Source organism: Mesoplodon bidens, assembly GCF_964165515.1.
Source record: "Mesoplodon bidens genome assembly, chromosome: 11".
Classification (NCBI taxonomy): domain Eukaryota; kingdom Metazoa; phylum Chordata; class Mammalia; order Artiodactyla; family Ziphiidae; genus Mesoplodon; species Mesoplodon bidens.
In genome coordinates, this window is record NC_138167.1 from 93,440,563 (window position 1) to 93,461,684 (window position 21,122).

General features: G+C 36.6%; 1 protein-coding gene across 2 annotated transcripts in view; it reads right to left on the reverse strand.

The window, feature by feature from the left end:
- Positions 1–21,122, reverse strand: part of TMTC2 (transmembrane O-mannosyltransferase targeting cadherins 2) — a 663,780-nt gene that overhangs the window by 123,577 nt on the left and 519,081 nt on the right. The window contains exon 13 of one of the 2 annotated variants that reach the window (XM_081250397.1): positions 7,670–7,740. The exons of the other annotated variant lie outside the window; for it this stretch is intronic. Within the exon in view, the coding sequence (XP_081106523.1) occupies positions 7,678–7,740 (63 nt within the window). The 3' untranslated portion in view covers positions 7,670–7,677. Of the gene's footprint in view, positions 1–7,669; positions 7,741–21,122 lie in introns of those variants that run through there. 2 annotated transcript variants of the gene reach the window in all.

Genomic DNA, 21,122 nt, shown 5'->3' on the forward strand with positions numbered 1-21,122 from the left:
TCTAATGGTAAGACTTAGACTACTTCTGGTAGAATTATAGCACCTGAAATGTTTGGATTTTTTCTCTTTTGGTAAATTTTCCCTCCACGTTAATAATTATTATTGCAAATATTTTATTCTCACCCAAAAAATAAAACAAAGAGAAACAAGCTCAAAAATTCCATCTTTTTGAAACGTTGCTGTACCTTTTATATTAACTGAAGGAAGTTATTTCTAGATCTAATGTGATACAAATTAATAATATTCCTTGTGACTTTAATTACCTTCCACAGTATAACACATGATTTAATGGCTAATGAATTTGAATGCATTTCAGACCTCCAAGATGTTAAAATATTAAAGGCATACATACATTCTTCACACCCCAGGTTTCCATGTGGAGGGGCTTTGCTGGAAAAAATTCCTGGCCTGTAGCCTTACCCTTTACTCACTTTCCTGCGGGAAGAAGGAAACCTCATCTGCTTGGTAGGTTTGGGAGGAGGAACCCAGCATGGTCCTTCATCTCTCCCTTCTCTTCCTGAGAGGCAGCTGTCTGCAGGAAGCACATCATCACTGCTTTTCCTCGCCCTGAATTTTACACAGTCAGGTGCCCAGACAGGACGTCAGAGGCTTTTGATCAATGCCCATGACTTTGTAGGTAGGTTAAATTCACACATGAAGTAATAGCAGGGCTTCTTTGGTACAGGTCAAGCCACATTTCTCCAAATATGATTTCCAGACATAATTCTTATGTCTGTTTCTCAGATAAATACAAGCAGAGGGAGTTGTGTTATGCCTTGACCTACCAAGACACCAACAACCGCATCAATCTTCTTTTCAATTTGATAAATAATATGGCAGTTTAATTTTTAAAAATGTATAAGTACCCTCTTATCAAAGCACTGTGACTTTAAGATATTTAAGTAACATTTTTTCTAATGTCCCATTTTTTTCTTCCTATAAAGGTTCAAAGACATCTTAATAAAGTAATAAGAATAAGAATGAATTTAGAAGATGAACCCAAGACAGGCTTTGGTATCATAGAGTATAGCCTCTTTAAAGACTGGCTTTCTTTTCTTTTGATTATTATGGGTTGTCAACCTGCATTCAGAAGAGAATAAAGGAAAGCACTGCTCCCTTGAAATTCCCACCTCACCTTGCCTAACCTTGAAGTCTCACGTCCCTCATATCAAATCAGCGTGATAAATGACACCCAGCCCTGCTGACTCTTACTAGAATTTCAATTAATCATAACTTTTAAATCCTATGATTCTCTCAGTCCTTTCTCACTCTGTCTCCAAGGAAATTTGAGACACCTCGATAATGTTTACAAGCTGAATTTTTCATGGATATTTTCACAGTCATCTCAATAAGCCTCTCTACTATTTTCAAAATAGAAGTAAGTCTGGAATTTACTGCCTATTGAAAGAAGAATCCATTCTATAAGCATTAATTATAAAATAAGTGATATATAACAAACCTGTAAAAAAGGGGGTTGGGAGTGGCCTGCAGGGGGAATGACCTTGACAGAAAACAAATTGTCAGTAAAAGCTTTCACGGAATTACAAAGCATCACGTTTCAAACCAAAATCTGGAACAGAAAATTAAATATACATATAATGTCTTTTGGGGACTATTACACATATGAATGTAATTTTAAAGTGTATATTTTTATGAAAGACCTTAATACTAGATTAAATTGTGAAATGACAGTTTGATAGTAAGATCAGATAGGAAACTGCCATATAACATAGTGGATGCACGCTATATATCTTGAGGTTTTGTTTTTCTCTCCAGAAAAATATCCAAAATTTTTTTTGAGTTTGATTCCCCCAACCCACCATCCATATAAAGCTCCCATTTTCCAGAATCCAGCAGAGAATAAATATACCAAGATTCAATGTTATCTTTTTTTTTTTTTTTTTTTGCGGTACGCGGGCCTCTCACTGTTGTGGCCTATCCCGTTGCTCCGGACGTGCAGGCTCAGCGGCCATGGCTCACGGGCCCAGCCGCTCCGCGGCATGTGGGATCTTCCCAGACCAGGGCACGAACCCGTGTCTCCTGCATCGGCAGGCGGACTCTCAACCACTGCGCCACCAGGGAAGCCCTCAATGTTATCTTAATGAAAATTCACATGTTTTAGAATTCATATCTACAAATAATTTGGAAAATGATATAGACGTGAATAGACATGATACAGACATGAATAGATAAGGAGAGAACAAAAATTTTTCACTCAAAAATTCAGTAAAATAAAAACAAGTAAAATTTAGAAATTTTAGAGCAAATATCCATGTTTAATAAATATATATTGAATGAATAAATGAATTAATGTTTGAACAAATAGATACATGGATTGAGGAATAAATAAACAAACAGAATTCAATAACAAATTGCTAAAAGCTGAAGAATTTTTTTCTTACAACGTTGTGTGTACGTGGGTGTAGAGAAAGAAATATATATAATGCATATTTTATTGGTAGCTCTAATTACAGAAAAGTAAACTGGAATGTCCTAATAAAAATGGTACCCACGTTTATTACATATGCCCATCATATATATTGTATATTCATCTACTTTATGAAAACCAGCATGGTTTAATAAGTCACTTTTTGCAGAGTTGAAAACTTTATTATGTGTGGTGTTCTAGACAGAAAATATCATGCCTTTTAAATGCCTTTTAAATGCCTTTTAAAAATGCTATGACCAATATATACAGAAGTTTCTACTCATATAAATCGGTCTCTAGTAGAAGTAGAAAAAAATAATAATGTGTTAGTGCTTGTTTTATAGCCATATAGCAACTGGAAGAATTTATGTTTTTCGTATCACCAGGCTTGCTATCAAATTGTTTTTGTCTCATAAACATATCTCAAAAAAGCATCATAAAAGTTGATAAGATCTTATCCAAACATTTTTCTTATTTAATATTATAGATGGTGTTGATACACTGGGTTATAAAATACAAATATTCCCAAATGAGTGAGGTTATTAATAATCAAAGAAAAAACAATCAAAAACAATTATTAAAGCATCATTTGAACCTGGAAACAGGTTCACATCCAATAGCAATATTCATCCCCATAATCTTATAAAAACTGGCTACAAATGTTTTCCCCAACTTCCACGTTTAACTGGGCACCTATTACTATTTTAAATCTCTTCAGTTTGCAGTGGATAATAATGAGCCTACAGATTAATACGAAGTGTCTGTTTATTAAATTTAACTAATGAGACTTTAGGTTTTTGTCTTACCATATTGAAATATTTTATAAGAAATATTTATAAATTTATGTAAAATATGTAATGAAAAACTCATAGCATATATCAGAGACAGCTTTGAGCTTTCTTGACAAGGGCTATACAGTGTAAAAAAATTGCCTTTAAAGAGATAAACTATGAACAACCTGCCAGCTTCACTTTCTACCCCTGGTAGAGCCACTGTGAGTTCTTACAGAAGCAATAAACTCCTTCATACTGTTATTTACAAAACACCTACTTAAAATTTACAGGTATTTACGCCTTTTTCAGAACCACCTCAGATATTAGCTCATCCTAACCTCCCAAGGGCCCTGTAAAGTACATCAAGTGTATATTTTTACTCCAATATTAGAGGTTAGGAAATAAACCAACTTATAATAACTGTCTAGGTGGGGCCATTTAGTCATGTGTTCACATGAGGATAACAGCACTTCACTGTATGTCTAGATCCATTCCAAATTCAAGAATTCCTATAATTTTGTATCCTCACTTTAAAAATACAATATATGTTAAGGGTCTGGAGTTATTTTTAAATGTTTCTAGTCTTTTACTCTTTCTGGTCATATATGACATATCTAGACTGAATTGCTTCTTTCTAATCTGTTACATCCTAATATTTTGGGGAAAGTAGCCTTAAATACAGATATTTGCAGGCCAGTTTATGTTTTCTCTCAAAGAGTCACTGTGGTTTTGTAACTAAGAGACAAGCCCTGTCCCTCCCGGCCCTGTCCCTTCTGTTCCTCTCATGCCATATTTGCATACACATGAGATGTTTTCTTATATACCTTTGGCAACTTGCTTTTCTCATTGAAAGTCAAATGCAATAACAAATTTCCTCACTATGTTCTTGTATATTTTACTTTCTTTCAAAAATACTCCTCTAGTACCATCCAAATGCAAACAATAATTCATTATTCTTAAATTTCTCAGCCTATACAGGGGCGTGGGTTAGTAGCAGAGGAGAAAGAACACTAGACTAAGAATCAGGCCCCTAATTAGTTATGAGATACTTGACAAGTCCTTCAGTGTCTCAGTTTCAGAGGGGATTCAGCCAGATAAACACTAACCCTTCTAGCTCTAACATTTTATGGTTGTTCAAAATGAAAAGAAATTGATGATAGAATATGTGTTATTTACGTACAACATGCAAAAATAAGGATAAGAAATAGCACAGAGTGTAGGGTGTTAGTAAGAACATGATCCTCAGATTGAAAGTCTGTTTCTGCCACTCCATTTATCAATCAGAAGTTTCCATCACTTATCAAACCTAAAGTATAAAAATCAAATTTTCGAAGATGGTTTTTTGGGGACCCTAGTCTGCCATCTTCTTGATCTGCCAGCTTTCCAAATAAGGTCATTATTCCTTGCCTCAGCACCTCGTCTCCCAATTTATTGGCCTGTTGTGTAGTGAGCAGAGCAAGCAAAGCGAGCTTGGACTCAGTAACAAACTTGGCTTAGCCAGCCAGGAGCCTTGCTGCTCGTGGCTAGCCGGCCCTGGCCAGGGAATATTGGGGCAAGGTCCTAGGAACTGCCGGGAACATTTGTCCTGAGGATCTTTCCTTCAAAACTCCCTGAAACAGCACTGGTTACCCCAGCGCTTGGCAGTTGAAGCAAGAAACCGACAAACTTCTGTGAGTTGACAGGCTAGATTTTGGAGGCCTTTAGATAATATCACTGGACTGGGTAACAAATGACAAACCTAATGGAAAACCTGATTACTTCATCCAGATCAACAGGAATTAATTACATGGGACTGAATGAACTGTGAAGTAACACTGGCAAATCTGTACCCTGATGAATGAGAGCTGTGAAAAAAGATCAGCCTACAACCAAGAAACACAAGTCATCATTTCTGTAGAGGGAGAAAATTATAAGCCCTTGGACTTCCCTGGTGGTGCAGTGGTTAAGAATCTGCCTGCCAATGCAGGGGACACAGGTTCGAGCCCTGGTCCAGGAAGATCCCACATGCAGCAGAGCAACTAAGCCCATGTGCCACAACTACTGAGCCCACGCACCACAACTACTGAAGCCCGAGCACCTAGAGCCCGTGCCCCACAACAAGAGAAGCCACCGCAATGAGAAGCCCGCGTACTGCAATGAAGAGTAGCCCCCACTCACTGCAACTAGAGAAAGCCAACGCACAGCAACAAAGACCCAATACAGCCATAAATAAATAGACAGATAGATAGATAAATAAATAAAAAGAAAAGAAAATTATAAGCCCTGTTTGCTATTAAAAAACGTGACTGCCAGAGTCTTAAGGCCTTTAATTATCAGCTTTATGCAAAGCACCTTGGTGGGATAACAGACTGAAGAGCAAGCCTCAAACTTGTCACCTAACAAGCTTGTTGAAGCAGATGCCTGGCTCAGTAGATCTGTGGGGAGCCCAACAATTTGTCCCTCAGCAGCCCACAGATGATGATGGTGGTGGCGATGCTGCTCCTCAGACAACATTTCCATCATCACTGGCTTAATGTATGGTCTGGAAGCAAGACTACATCGGAAAGCCATTTCACAGTGAGATAAGCTTGCGGGACTCTCCCCAAGACATTTGATTTGAAGATGCTAAAAATTTAAGGCCTAGCTCATGGAGGAAGAAGAAATCCTTGGTTTCAGATTTATACCTGTTCTGTATTTTTAATCATGTGATCATAATCATATGACATCCTGCTAGTTTGTATACAGAAAGTCCTTCATGTCTTTTATTTATTTGTTTTATTTTTTTTAACATGTTTACTGGAGTGTAGTTGTTTTACAATGGTGTGTTAGTTTCTGCCGTATAGCAGGGTGAATCAGCTATACATATACATATGTCCCCATGTCTGCTCCCTCTTGCGTCTCCCTCCCAACCTCCCTATTCTACCCCTCTGGGTGGATGCAAAGCACCGAGCTGATCTCCCTGTGCTATGCGGCTGCTTCCTAATAGCTATCTATTTGGTGTTGTGTATGTGTCCATACCACTCTCTCACGTTGTCCCATCTTACCCTTCCCCCTCCCCATGTCATGGCCTTCATGTCTTTTAGAGCTTAAAATATTGTTGTGAAGTATAACCATTCATCTTGAAGCTATACATAGAGTTGCTTGTGATAGAAAACTTCATTTTCTGTCATTTCTCTTGTGTATAAAGCTTTTGAATTCTTTTGTGATAAATGCATCAAGATGCTGTCTTTTCTCCCTTCACACTCGATTGCTATCTAATTTATCTAAGAAATAAATTTTGTAAAGCAATGCAAAAAAAATCAAATTTTCCATTTCTTATCAAACCTAAAGTATAAATCAAAACACATATCCTAAGTAGCTTTAAACTGATGGTCCTAAATGGAAATTTTTAACAATGCAATATATATCTATTTGAAATAAACAACATCATCAACTATCAATTATTTATCTAACTCCCTATCTATCTCTACATTTACATCCTTAATCAATAAAAGTCATGTCTTGATTGTTGTTCTTTTACTGCATGAAAACAAGAAAGTTTGGGTAGATTTTCACCCAAGTTGAGGTTTTTGAAGTCTGAAGTATAATCTCTTTAGCATATGCAAAAAAGTCTCTTGAGATATCCATGTTAGGCACCCCAAAGATAGGCAATCCTGGAGTGTGTCAAGGGTGGGGCATGTGAACTATCAATCAATATGTACCACCCAAACATTTTAAGTCAGAGAAAACAAGATGGTTTTAAGTTTGAGCATCAGGTCAAAATCATAAGGGCAGACATTGGGAATTGGCAATAACTTGCTGTCAGAGTCTTTTTCAAATGGGGAACTCTTGGTATTGCTCAAAAGTTAACAGCAACAGAATTTGCTACACCCAGTTTATGATGATTCCTCTAAACAATGGAGAGAGAGCTGGTGATCAAAGTATTTATTAACCGCCCAGAGATGACATAAAGTTCATGTCTAAACACAGTGGTTCTATCTTATTCATTCACCAAAAAAATTTGCTTCTGGGAATTAAGTGAGACAAATTAGGTTAGAAAGAAAAAGAAGATGTGTAAATGCACTTACATTTTTATACAAAACGTTATCAACCATGAATTTTATCTCATACCAGAAACAAACATGAAAATGAAGTAGATCAACCTAAAGTCTCTTTGGTAAACTAAGACTCCAAGACACTAGAAATGAAAAACAATATAAACATGTCCCTTCAGGATATTTCATCATCTTGACAATATTGGTTGCGGGTATAAAACCTGTTTAATGGTCTAAACAAAATCTGAAATACACTCAGGAACTGGGTCACCTAAGTTAGAGTCATCTCAGAAATATTCTCAGTAATGACATAAAAAGTAATTTTAATTTAAAACAGTTACATCAATGAATTATAACTCTTTATTAATCAGAATCAGCTAGAATAAGTTAGATAACAAGTGACCGAAAATCTCAGTGAGTTACGCCAACAATTTTCACCCAAGCTATGTATATGTCAAGAATTTTAAAGCTCACCTGCATGTTGTCTCTTTCCAGAACTCACGTCTCTATCTGGAATACTGATGATCTTTGGAAGAGAAAAACAAAATATGGAAAACTACACACAGGCCCTTAAAACTTCTGCCTGGAATTAACACAGTCACTTTCACCCATATTTCATTGGCTAGAGAAAGTTGCAAGACCACTCCTGTATTCAGAAGGACTGGGACAGAATATTCTCCCACAGGATGGGGACACCACAGAGTGGGAATTCTACAGGAAGAAAAATTGGAATACAGGAACAACCTATTCAATGCCCCTACACTGTTGTGTTAGTGTTGTATTGAGTTTTGGATATGTAAACATAAGTTTTCCATTGGCCAGAATACACTATACACTCTATGAAATTGATCGTTCCAAATCAAAAGGCTTTCCACAAGAAAAACATGAACAGGGGAGCTACCTATGTACTTACTATGTCTGTACTTAGTGAACAATATTCCAATTTAACCCAGAATTCTAAATACGTTTGCCCCATGTTACCATGCACATTCTTTCTTTTGTTACTTTCATATTTTAGAATTAAATTTTATATTTTTTTATATTTTAGAAGTTAAAATGAGGCAATAATTCTATTGCTTAAAAGCAGATTGACTGGGAACTCTACTCAATAATCTGTAATGACCTATTTGGGAAAAAAATCTAAAAGAAGAGTGATATATATATATGTATAACTGATTCACTTTGCTGTACACCTGAAACTAATGCAACACTGTATATCAACTATACTCCAATAAAAATAAAAGAAAAAAAAAGCAGAGAGAGCAGACAGCAGAAGCAAGAAGAAGTACAATTCTGCAGCCTGTGGAACAAAAACCACATTCACAGAAAGATAGACAAGATGAAAAGGCAGAGGGCTATGTACCAGATGAAGGAACAAAATAAAACCCCAGAAAAACAACTAAATGAAGTGGAGATAGGCAATCGTCCAGAAAAAGAATTCAGAATGATGATACTGAAGATGATCCAGGACCTCAGAAAAAGAATGGAGGCAGAGATCAAGAGGATGCAAGAAATGTTTAACAAGGATCTAGAAGAATTAAAGAACAAACAAACAGAGATGAACAATACAATAACTGAAATGAAAACTACACTAGAAGGAATCAATAGCAGAATAACTGAGGCAGAAGAACGGATAAGTGACCTGGAAGACAGAATGGTGGAATTCACTGCTGCGGAACAGGATAAAGAAAAAAGAATGAAAAGAAATGAAGACAGCCTAAGAGACCTCTGGGACAACATTAAATGCAACAACATTCGCGTTATAGGGTCCCAGAAGGAGAAGAGAGAGAGAAAGGACCCAAGAAAATACTTGAAGAGATTAAAGTCGAAAACTTCCCTAACATGGGAAAGGAAATAGTCACCCAGGTCCAGGAAGCACAGACAGTCCCATACAGGATAAACCCAAGGAGAAGCACACCAAGACACGTAGTAATCAAATTGTCAAAAATTAAAGACAAAGAAAAATTATTAAAAGCAACGAGGGAAAATCAACAAATAACATACAAGGGAACTCCCAAAAGGTTAACAGCTGATTTCTCAGCAGAAACTCTACAAGCCAGAAGGGAGTGGCATGGTATACTTAAAGTGATGAAAGGGAAGAAACTACAACCAAGATTACTCTACCCGGATCTCATTCAGATTCGATGCAGAAATCAAAAGCTTTACAGGCAAGCAAAAGCTAAGAGAATTCAGCACAACGAAACCAGCTCTACAACAAATGATAAAGGAACTTCTCTAAGTGGGAAAAATAAGAGAAGAAAAGGACCTATAAAAACAAACCCAAAACAATTAAGAAAATGGTCATAGGAACATACATATCGATAATTACCTTAAACGTGAATGGATTAAATGCTCCAATCAAAAGACACAGGCTTGCTGAATGGATACAAAAACAAGACCCATCTATATGGTGTCTACAAGAGACCCACTTCAGACCTAGGGACACATACAGTCTGAGAGTGAGGGAATGGAAAAAGATATATTCCATGCAAATGGAAATCAAAAGAAAGCTGGAGTAGCAACACTCATATCAGATAAAATGGACTTTAAAATAAAGAATGTTACAAGAGACAAGGAAGGACACTACATAATGATCAAGGGATCAATCCAAAAAGAAGACATAACAATTATAAATATATATGCACCCAACATAGGAGCACCTCAATACATAAGGCAACTGCTAACAGCTCTAAAACAGGAAATCAACAGTAACACAATAATAGTGTGGGAGTTTAACACCTCACTTACACCAATGGACAGATCATCCAAACAGGAAATTAATAAGGAAACACAACTTTTAAATGACACAATAGACAAGATAGATTTAATTGATATTTATAGGACATTCCATCCAAAACGAGCACATTATACTTTCTTCTCAAGTGCACACAGAACATTCTCCAGGAGAGATCACATCTTGGGTCACAAATCAAGCCTCAGTTAATTTAAGAAAATTGAAATCACGTCAAGCATCTTTTCTGACCACAACGCTATGAGATTAGAAATCAATTACAGGGAAAAAAACATAAAAAACACAAACACATGGAGGTTAAACAATACGTTACTAAATAACCAAAAGATCAATGAAGAAATCAAAGAGGAAATCAAAAAATACCTAGAGACAAATGACAATGAAAACACATTGATCCAAAACCTATGGGATGCAGCAAAAGCAGTTCTAAAAGGGAGGTTTATAGCTATACAAGCCTACCTCAAGAAAAAAGACAAATCTCAAATAAACAATCTGAACGTTACACCTAAAGGAACTAGAGAAAGAAGAACAAACAAAACCCAAAGTTAGCAGAAGGAAAGAAATCATAAAGATCAGAGCAGAAATAAATGAAATAGAAACAATAGCAAAGATCAATAAAACTAACAGCTGGTTCTTTGAGAAAATAAAATTGATAAACCGTTAGCCAGAGTGATCAAGAAAAAGAGGGAAAGGACTCAAATCAATAAAATTAGAAATGAAAAAGGAGAAGTTACAACAGACACCGCAGAAATACAAAGCCTCCTAAGATACTACTACAAGCCAATCTATGCCAATAAAATGGACAACCTGGAAGAAGTGGACAAATTCTTAGAAAGTTATAACCTTCCAAGACTGAACCAGGAAGAAATAGAAATATGAACAGACAAATCACAAGTAATGAAATTGAAACTGTGATGAAAAATCTTCCAACAAACAAAAGTCCAGGACCAGAAGGCTTCACAGGTGAATTCTATCAAACATTTAGAGAAGAGTTAACACCAATCCTTCTCAAACTCTTCCCAAAATTTGCAGAGGAAGAAACACTCCCAAACTCCTTCTATGAGGCCACCATCAACCTGATACCAAAACTAGACAAAGATACTACAAAAAAAGAAAATTACAGACCAATATCACTGATGAATATACATGCAAAAATCCTCAACAAAATACTAGCAAACAGAATCCAACAACACATTAAAAGGATCATACACCATGATCAAGTGGGGTTTATCCCAGGGATGCAAGGATTCTTCAATATATGCAAATCAATCAATGTGATACACCATATTAACACATTGAAGAATAAAAACCATATGATCACCTCAATAGATGCAGAAAAAGCTTCTGACAAAATTCAACACCCATTTATGATAAAAACTCTCCAGAAAGTGGGCAGAGAGGGAACCTACTTCAACATAATAAAGGCCATATACAACAAACCCACAGCAAACATCATTCTCAATGGTGAAAAACTGAAACCATTTCCTCTAAGATCAGGAACAAAACAAGGATGTCCACTCTCACCATGATTATTCAACATGGTTTTGGAAGTTCTAGCCATGGCAATCAGAGAAGAAAAAGAAATAAAAGGAATACAAATTGGAAAAGAAGAATTAAAACTGTCACTGTTTGCAGATGACATGATACTATACATAGAGAATCCTAAAGATGCCACCAGAAAACGACTAGAGCTAATCAATGAATTTGGTAAATTTGCAGGATACAAAATTAATGCACAGAAATCCCTTGCATTCCTATACACTAATGATGAAAAATCTGAAAGAGAAATTAAGGAAACACTCCCATTTACCATGGCAACAAAAAGAATAAAATACCTAGGAATAAACCTACCTAGGGAGACAAAAGACCTGTATGCAGAAAACTATAAGACATTGATGAAAGAAATTAAAGACGATACCAACAGATGGAGAGATATACCATGTTCTTTGAGTGGAAGAAGCAATATTGTGAAAATGACTATAATACCCAAAGCAATCTACAGATTCAATGCAATCCCTATCAAGTTACCAATGGCATTTTTTACAGAACTAGAACAAAAAATCTTGAAATTTGTATGGAGACACAAAAATACCCTGAGTAGCCACAGCAGTCTTGAGGGAAAAAAACGGAGCTGGAGGAATCAGACTCCCTGACTTCAGACTATAGAACAAAGCTACAGTAATCAAGAAAATACTGGCACAAAAACAGAAATATAGAACAATAGAACAGGAATAGAAAGCCCAGAGATAAACCCATGCACATATGGTCAACTAATCTATGACAAGGGAGGCAAGGATATACAATGGAGAAAAGACAGTCTCTTCAATAAGTGGTGTTGGGAAAACTGGAGAGCTACATGTAAAAGAATGAAATTAGAACACTTCCTAACACCATACATGAAAATAAACTCAAAATGGATTAGAGACCTAAATGTAAGACTGGACACTATAAACATCTTAGAGGAAAACATAGGAAGAACACTCCTTGACATAAATCACAGCAAGATCATTTTTGATCTACCTTCTAGAGTAATGGAAACAAAAACAAAAATAAACAAATGGGACCTAATGAAACTTAAAAGTTTTTGCACAGCAAAGGAAACCACAAACAAGACCAAAAGACAACCCTCAGAATGTGAGAAAATATTTGCAAACAAATCAATGGAAAAAGGATTAATCTCCAAAATATATAAACAGCTCATGCAGCTCAATATTAAAAAAATAAACAACCCAATCCGAAAATAGGCAGAAGACCCAAATAGACATTTCTCCAAAGAAGACATACAGATGGCCAAGAGGCACATGAAAACCTGTTCAACATCACTAATTGTTAGAGAAATGCAAATCAAAACTACAATGAGGTATCACCTCACACCGGTTAGAATGTGTATCATCAGAAAATCTACCAACAACAAATGCTGGAGAGGGTGCGGAGAAAAGGGAACCCTCTTGCACTGTTGGTGGGAATGTAAATTGATACAGCCACTATGGAGAACAGTATGGAAGTTCCTTAAAAAACTAAAAATAGAATTTCCATATGACACAGCAATCCCACTGCTGAGCATATACCCAGAGAAAACCATAATTCAAACAGACACACGCAACCCAATATTCATTGCAGCACTATTTACAATAGCCAGGTCATGGAAGCAACTTAAATGCCAATTGACAGACAAATAGATAAAGAAGATGTGGTACATATATAAAATGGAATATTACTCAGCCATAAAAAGGAACGAAACTGGGTCATTTGTAGAGACGTGGATGCATCTAGAGACTGTCATACAGAGTGAAGTAAGTCAGAAAGAGAAAAACAAATATTGTATACTAACGCATATATGTGGAACCTAGAAAATGGTGCAGATGAACCCGTTTGCAGAGCAGAAATTGAGACACAGAAGAAGAGAAAAAATGTATGGACACCAAGGGGGGAAAGCGGCAGGGAGTGGGTGTGTGATGAATTGGGAGATTGGGATTGACAGGTATACACTGATGTGTATAAAATGGATGACTAATAAGAACCTGCTGTATAAAAAGATAAATAAAATTAAATTTAAAAAAAAGGAAAAGCAGATTGGCTAGAACCAGACTTCAGCAGTTCAGATACCTGCTCTGCTACTTACTAGCTATGAAACCTTGACCACCTGAGTTAGCTTTTCTGTATTTCAGTTTTCCTATCAAACAAGGAGAGCAATATTATCTTTCTCACAGTATTGCTATGAAATATAAATGAGACAGTACACAGAAATGCACTAGAATACATGCTGGAACCTAAGAAGCCCCGTGGAAGTGAAGATGATGGTCTGAAGTTGAATTGAAATCTCCCAGGTGACATTGAAACAACTTATTAAAAAATTCAAATATGATCAAAGCATTACTTGGCATCCTGTATGTGAGAAATAGTTACCTGCATGAAATTTTTTTCTTGCAAAACACCACTGAAATCAATTTGAATAGGTCAAGAGATAATCAATGAACTAATATAAGAACCTAATATGAGTATGTCTGATACATTTTCCAACAGGAAGAATCAAGTTTAAAATTGAGGTCAGATCATATACAGGTTGGACTGAGTGAGAGGGTGGTATCACATGATACACCTAATATAAATTATTTTACACTTATGAAGCATAACTACAGAAATTTTGACAAAAATTTGTCCTTCAAGCGTTTGCTTGCCCAGTTATTTCCTCTCATTCCTACCTTCAATCTCATCTCTCCACATATTCATACCCTTCTACCTAAGAACCTGTCCCCAAAAGAAAACCCTTCATTTGATACAGCTCACTCTCCAGCAGCCATTCCATATCTTCACATCCCACTTTAAGAATTCTTATAGGGCTTCCTGGTGCGCAGTGGTTGAGAGTCTGCCTGCTGATGCAGGGGACACGGGTTCGTGCCCCGGTCCGGGAGGATCCCACATCCCGTGGAGCAGCTGGGCCCGTGAGCCATGGCCGCTGAGCCTGTGCGTCCGGAGCCTGTGCGTCCGGAGCCTGTGCTCTGCAACGGGACAGGCCACAACAGTGAGAGACCCGCGTATCACAAAAAAAAAAAAAAGAATTCTTATAGAATTCTTAATTAACTCTTTAACACATGCATTTGACATATTATGGAAACTTCACTCTGGTTGTCTAATCATATTCCTATTTTCTAAGTCTTCAATTTCCTTCACTTCTTGAAAACATGTAATACTCTTGACCAAAATCCACTTCTTGAAAGTAGATTCCTCCTCTTCCATATGATATCTCAAAGCTTAGGTTAGTTCCTTCAGTAAATCCTTCCTTCTTCTATATTCCTGAGTCTCTAGCAAAAGTACTATATTTAATAAGATAATAAAGATGATGGTAGATACATTAACAAAATATATTCCTAATGGCAATAGCTAGTTAGAAATGGAAATGATATTAAATATTCAATTTGCAAGAGTGAAAAAAATCTATAAACTCTTATTGAAGGATGAGATAACAATTGAACAATTGGAAATATCATGTCCTTGGATGAGACGGTCTGTAATGAAAAAGCCAATTCTCCCCCAAATTAATTTAATGTAATGTCAGTTATAAACCTTAAGGTGTATTTGTTTACTTCCTTGTTTTTGAAACTTGAAAAGTTCAATTTAACATAGAAGGATAAATTTAGCAAAAATGGTTTAGAGTATTCAGAGGGAAACAAAGAAAATCAAAAGAAGGATGAAAGTAGGTAGCTTTACTTTAGATACAACTTAAGTGTACTTGAAAGCCACTGAAATAAAAACTGTTTGGTGCTGGCATAGAAAGCAAATACGAGGAAAAAATGAAGCAAGGCCTGCCCAGTCATACCCAGGGAGACTAATTCTGTTTTATTTTTTCTGAAGAGAATTTTGTTTCCTGATATGAGCTTAGCCAAAATTACATTGTCAAGAGATTACACAGTTTATGGTAAAGAGCTAACCACACTTGCAGCTTGAGGAACCAAAGAAAGTACCTGTTGGTACCAATTAATATCCTGTTAATGATACTAAGAAATACCAAAAATAAAAAAAGATATTAAACTTTTTTCTTGTACTGCAGAAAACAGTGGAAATGAAAATGTCTCAAGCTGGGTGCCAGAGGCCCATTGTACCAAAACTTCAGAGATCCATTTCTGCTCCATGATCAATAAGTGCTGGCTATGGCTGAGCCGTCACTCCTGTCTGAGTCTGGACAGTCATACCTACCACAAAGGGGGCTGATAATAATAAATGAGACAATTTATGTAAAAAGCCCTGAGCATAATACCTAGCATATATAAAATTGTCAATGTATTGGTCTGCTTTGGGCTTGGTGATAAATGTTCAAAATAATTTTAATTTTCTAAAATTTTATGTTTCTTATAAACCACTTGGGCTACGTTCCTTTCTATTTCCTTAGTAAACCAAATCCCGACTCTGATATGTCTGAGTTTTCTTTGTCACGTAAAGTTCATTAGTTTTGTAGCAAACGGATTTTGGGTGACAGTCTTTTAACCTCCAGTTTTTTTTGACTGAGAATACATTCTGCTGAGCAAAAATAATAATGTCCCAAGCTTGTTTATTCAGCGGTATAACTTCAAGACACCTTAATAGTCCTACGAGCCCAGTATGAACCTGTTGGATTTTGCTTGTGGAATCTGCTATCACAGCTTCTAGTTATTACTCTCTCAAGAGTCTGGGTAGAGCAGTGTGCTATGTGCTCATGATTCATCTGTCTCAGCGTGAACAGTTAGTGACAAGATAAAAAATACAAGCTTGAAAATGAAGCTGAATTTTCAGTAAAAAGTTTAGCCTTGTTAAGCATGCAATTGGCATAATTTCAGGTAAAGAACAAAACAATTTGCTTCCTTGCATAAATAATTTAAGAATCGGCCACTATGGTAGCAGCCACAGTGAATGTAAATTGCTCTTTCTGCAGATTTAAAGTTCTCTGGTAACAATAATTGACTCTTCGACCATACAGCTCTCACTTTCAGGCAACACTTAAGAGATAAAGTTTTCAATTCAGATATCTCTTGTTTATTTCAAAGAGTGGTTTTTAAACACTTGCTCTAAATGTTAGTACTATAAGATCATTTGTTATGTAAAAAGCTAGCATGGCAGAAAATTTAAAGTGTCATTGAGGGGTTAATAAAATCAAATCTACATGGTTTCAATAAATTTATGGTTTTGTGGATAGTCTTCTTCGATTTTTTTTTTCTGTTTTTATCTTTTCTTTTGAACACGGGAGAGTGAAATTTAGGTCTCTATGAAACTACAAGCTTATGGGATAGACCAAGAAGTCAGGGGGAACAAAATCTATGTGAAACTAGTCTATAAAATTTAGTTGTACATATTTTTAGTGTAGAAGGGAGTGTAATAATTTCCTTGAGTTTACGGAGTTTTTCCTTTATTCCTTTATATTCCTGTCATTCTGATAGAAAATAAAGTTCTAAGGTAATAAAATCCTTGTGTTGTATACACAGACACACACACACACACCTCTTGTGTCAGATGAAGGGTAGTTCTACCAGTACCTCCACCCCAGCCCTCACCTCACCCCCACCCAAGGAGCTCTTTGGCATTCTGTGCAGTGCTGAACAGTAGGACATGGAGTTTCCCTGGTCCTTACCCACTAAATGACAGTATTGCTCCCCTCTCAATATAACAACCAAAAAACAACCCTACACATTTAAAACCAACACGCTCCCCAAGAAGGGAGAGCAGCTGTCATGTACAGTAGCCAAGTTATTAACTATTGGATATTGTCTTGTGGAACGCAGTATGTTAAAAATCTCCGATATGGTGTTAGCTGTTATACTTGCCCCTTTGCTGAGTACTTTAAGGACAAGCAGAAGCGAGAATCTATGACTCTCAAACAGGAAAAGAGAAACATATTTATCTTCTCCCTGAGCTCACCTCTTCAATGATCCCATGGTTTCTTCTGAGTAGACATGCTTAGATAGTCAGGTCATTCCTTTCCTCTTCTTCGTATATCTCATCTTCCTAATGATCATCCTGAAGTTACCACCCCCCCTTTTTAATTCTTTTTAATATTATGAAATAGTTAAGTAACTCAAAAGTATAATGAAAATGGGGGACTTCCCTGGTGGTCCAGTGGTTAAGACTTTGCCTTCCAACACAGGGGGTGTGGGTTCAATCCCTGGTTGGGGAGGTAAGATCCCACATGCCTCGCAGCCAAAAAACCAAAACATAAAACAGAAGCCATGTTGTAACAAATTCAGTAAAGACTTTAAAAAATGGTCCACATCAAAAAAAAAAATCTTTAAAAAAAAAAGTATAAGGAAAATAAAATGAAGTCTAACCTACCAGCTTAAGAAATAAAACATTGTAAGTAAAATTGAAGTGCATAGAATAAGCACTTAATAGTTGGTAGCTTCCATTATTTTTGGTGCTATTGTTTCATTTATCTGTGGGAGAGTAAGCAGAGATGATTCTCTTTTGGGTACATCAATTTTGACCCCTGGGATACACCCCAGCCCCCAGCTTTTATATTGACCATAACATTTCCCTCTTCCAGTCTACATTTTAGGTTTTGTCAAAAAAGACAGAGGGGATGAAAAATTATATGAAAAGAGATCAAAGGAGAAAAGCTCATAATAATCAGTAATAACAACAATAATCACAAAATAATAGAAGCTGTCTTCAGAAGGACACTACATAATGATCAAGGGATCAACCAAGAAAGAAGCTATAAAAATTGTAAATATACATGCACCAACATAGAAGCACCTCAATATATAAGGCAAATGCTAACAGCTATAAACGGAGCAATTGACAGTAACACAATAATAGTGGGGGACTTTAACACCCCACTTTCATTAATGGACAGATCGTCCAGACAGAAAATCAACAAGGAAACGTAGGCCTTAAATGACACAGTAGACCAGATGGACTTAATTGATATTTATAGAACATTACATCCAAAGGAAGCAGAATACACATTCATTCTTCTCAAGTGCACATGGAACATTCTCCAGGACTGATCATATGCTGGGCCACAGAGTGAGCCTCAGTAAATTTAAGAAAATTGAAATCATATCAAGCATCTTTTCTGACCACAACACTCTGAGATTAGAAATCAACTACAAGAAAAAAAAACTGTAAAAAATCACAAACAGGGCTTCCCTGGTGGTGCAGTGGTTGAGAGTCCGCCTGCCGATGCAGGGGACATGGGTTCATGCCCCGGTCCGGGAAGATCCCACGTGCCGTGGAGCGGCTAGGCCCGTGAGCCATGGCCACTGAGCCTGCGCTCCGCAACGGGAGATGCCACAACAGTGAGAGGCCCGCGTACCGCAAAAAAAAAAAAAAAAAAAATCACAAACATGTGGAGGCTAAACAATATGCTACTAAACAACTAACAGATCACTGAAGAAAATCAAAGATGAAATCAAAAAATACCTAGAGACAAATGAAAATGAAAGCACAATGATCCAAAACCTATGGGAATGGAGCAAGAATATTTCTAAGAGGAAAGTTTATAGCAATACAATCCTACCTCAAAAAAACAAGAAAAATCACAAATAAACAACCTAACCTTACACCAAAAGCAACTAGAGAAAGAAGAACAAACAAAACCCGAAGTTAGCAAAAGGAAATAAAACATAAAGATCGGAGCAGAAATAAATGAAACAGAAACAAAGAAAACAATAGCAAAGATCAATGGAACTAAAAGCTGGTTCTTTGAAAAGATTAACAAAATTAACAAACCTTTAGCCAGACTCATCAAGAAAAAAAGGGAGAGGGCTCAAAACAATAAAAGTAGAAATGAAAAAGAAGATGTTACAATGGACACCACAGAAATACAAAAGATCATACGAGACTACTACAAACAACTCTATGCCAATAAAATGGACAACCTGGAAGAAATGGACAAATTCTTAGAAAGGTACAATCTCCAAAGACTGAACCAGGAAGAAATAGAAAATATGAACAGACCAATCACAAGTACTGAAATTGAAATTGTGATTAAAAAACTCCCAACAAACAAAAGCAGGACCTGATGGCTTCACAGGTGAATTCTATCAAACATATAGAGAAGAGCTAACACCCATCCTTCTCAAACTCTTCCAAAATATAGCAGAGAGAGAAACACTCCCAAATTCATTCTATGAAGCCACCATCACCCTGATACCAAAACCAGACAAAGCTGTCACAAAAAAGAAAACTACAGGCCAATATCACTGATGAACATAGATACAAAAATCCTCAACAAAATACTAGCAATCCGAATCCAACAATACATTAAAAGGACCATACACCATGATCAAGTGGGATTTATCCCAGGGATGCAAGGATTTTCAATATCCACAAATCAATCAGTGTGATATACCACATTAACAAATAGAAAAATAAAAACCATGTGATTCTCTCAATAGATGCAGAAAAAGCTTTTGACAAAATTCAGCACTCATTTATGATAAAAACTCTCCAGAATGTGGGCATAGAGGGAACATACCTCAACATAATAAGGCCATGTATGACAAACCTACAGCTAACATCATACTCAATGATGAAAAGCTGAAAGCATTTCCTCTAAGATCAGGAACAAGACAAGGATGTCCACTCTTGCCACTTTTATTCAACATAGTTTTGGAAGTCCTAGCCACAACAGTCAGAGAAGAAAAAGAAATAAAAGGAATCCAAATTGGAAAAGAAGAAGTAGAACTGTCACTGTTTGCAGATGACATGATACTATACAGAGAAAATCCTAAAGATGTTACCAGAAAACTCTTAGAGCCCATCAATGAATTCAGTAAAGTTGCATGATACAAAATTAATACACAGAAATCTGTGCATTTCTACGCACTAACAATGAAAGATCAGAAAGAGAAATTTAAGAAACAATCCCAGTTGCCATCACATCAAAAAGAATAAAATACTTAAGAATAAATCTACCTCAGGAGGCAAAAGACCTATATTCTGAAAACTATAAAACACTGATGAAAGAAACTGAAGACAACACAAACAGATGGATGGATATACCATGTTCTTGGATTGGAAGAATCAATATTGTCAAAATAACTATACTACCCAAAGCAATCTACAGATTCAGTGCAATCCCTATGAAATTACCAATGGCATTTTTCATAGAACTAGCACAAAAAAATCTTAAAATTTGTATGGAGACACAAAAGACCCCAAATAGCCAAAGCAATCTTGAGAAAGAAAAACAGGACTTCCCTGCTGGCGCAGTGGTTGAGAGTCCGCCTGCCGATGCAGGGGACACGGGTTCGAGCCCTGGTCTGGGACGATCCCACATGCCACGGAGCAACTAAGCCCGTGTGCCACAACTACTGAGCCTGCACTCTAGAGCCCATGTGCCACAACTACTGAAGCCCATGTGCCTAGAGCCTGTGCTCCACAACAAGAAAAGCCACTGCAATGAGAAGTCCGTGCACTGCAACAAAGAGTAGCCCCAGCTTGCTGCAACAAGAGAGAGCCCGCGTGCAGCAACGAAGACCCAACACAGCCAAAAATAAATAAATAAGTAAATAAATTTATTTTTTAAAAAAAGAAAAAAAAAGAAAAACAGAGCTGGAGGAATCAGGCTCCCTGACTTCAGACTATATTACAAAGTTATGGTAACCAAGATAGTATGGTACTGGCACAAAAACAGAAATATGTATCAATAGAACAGGATAGAAAACTGAGAAATAACCCACACA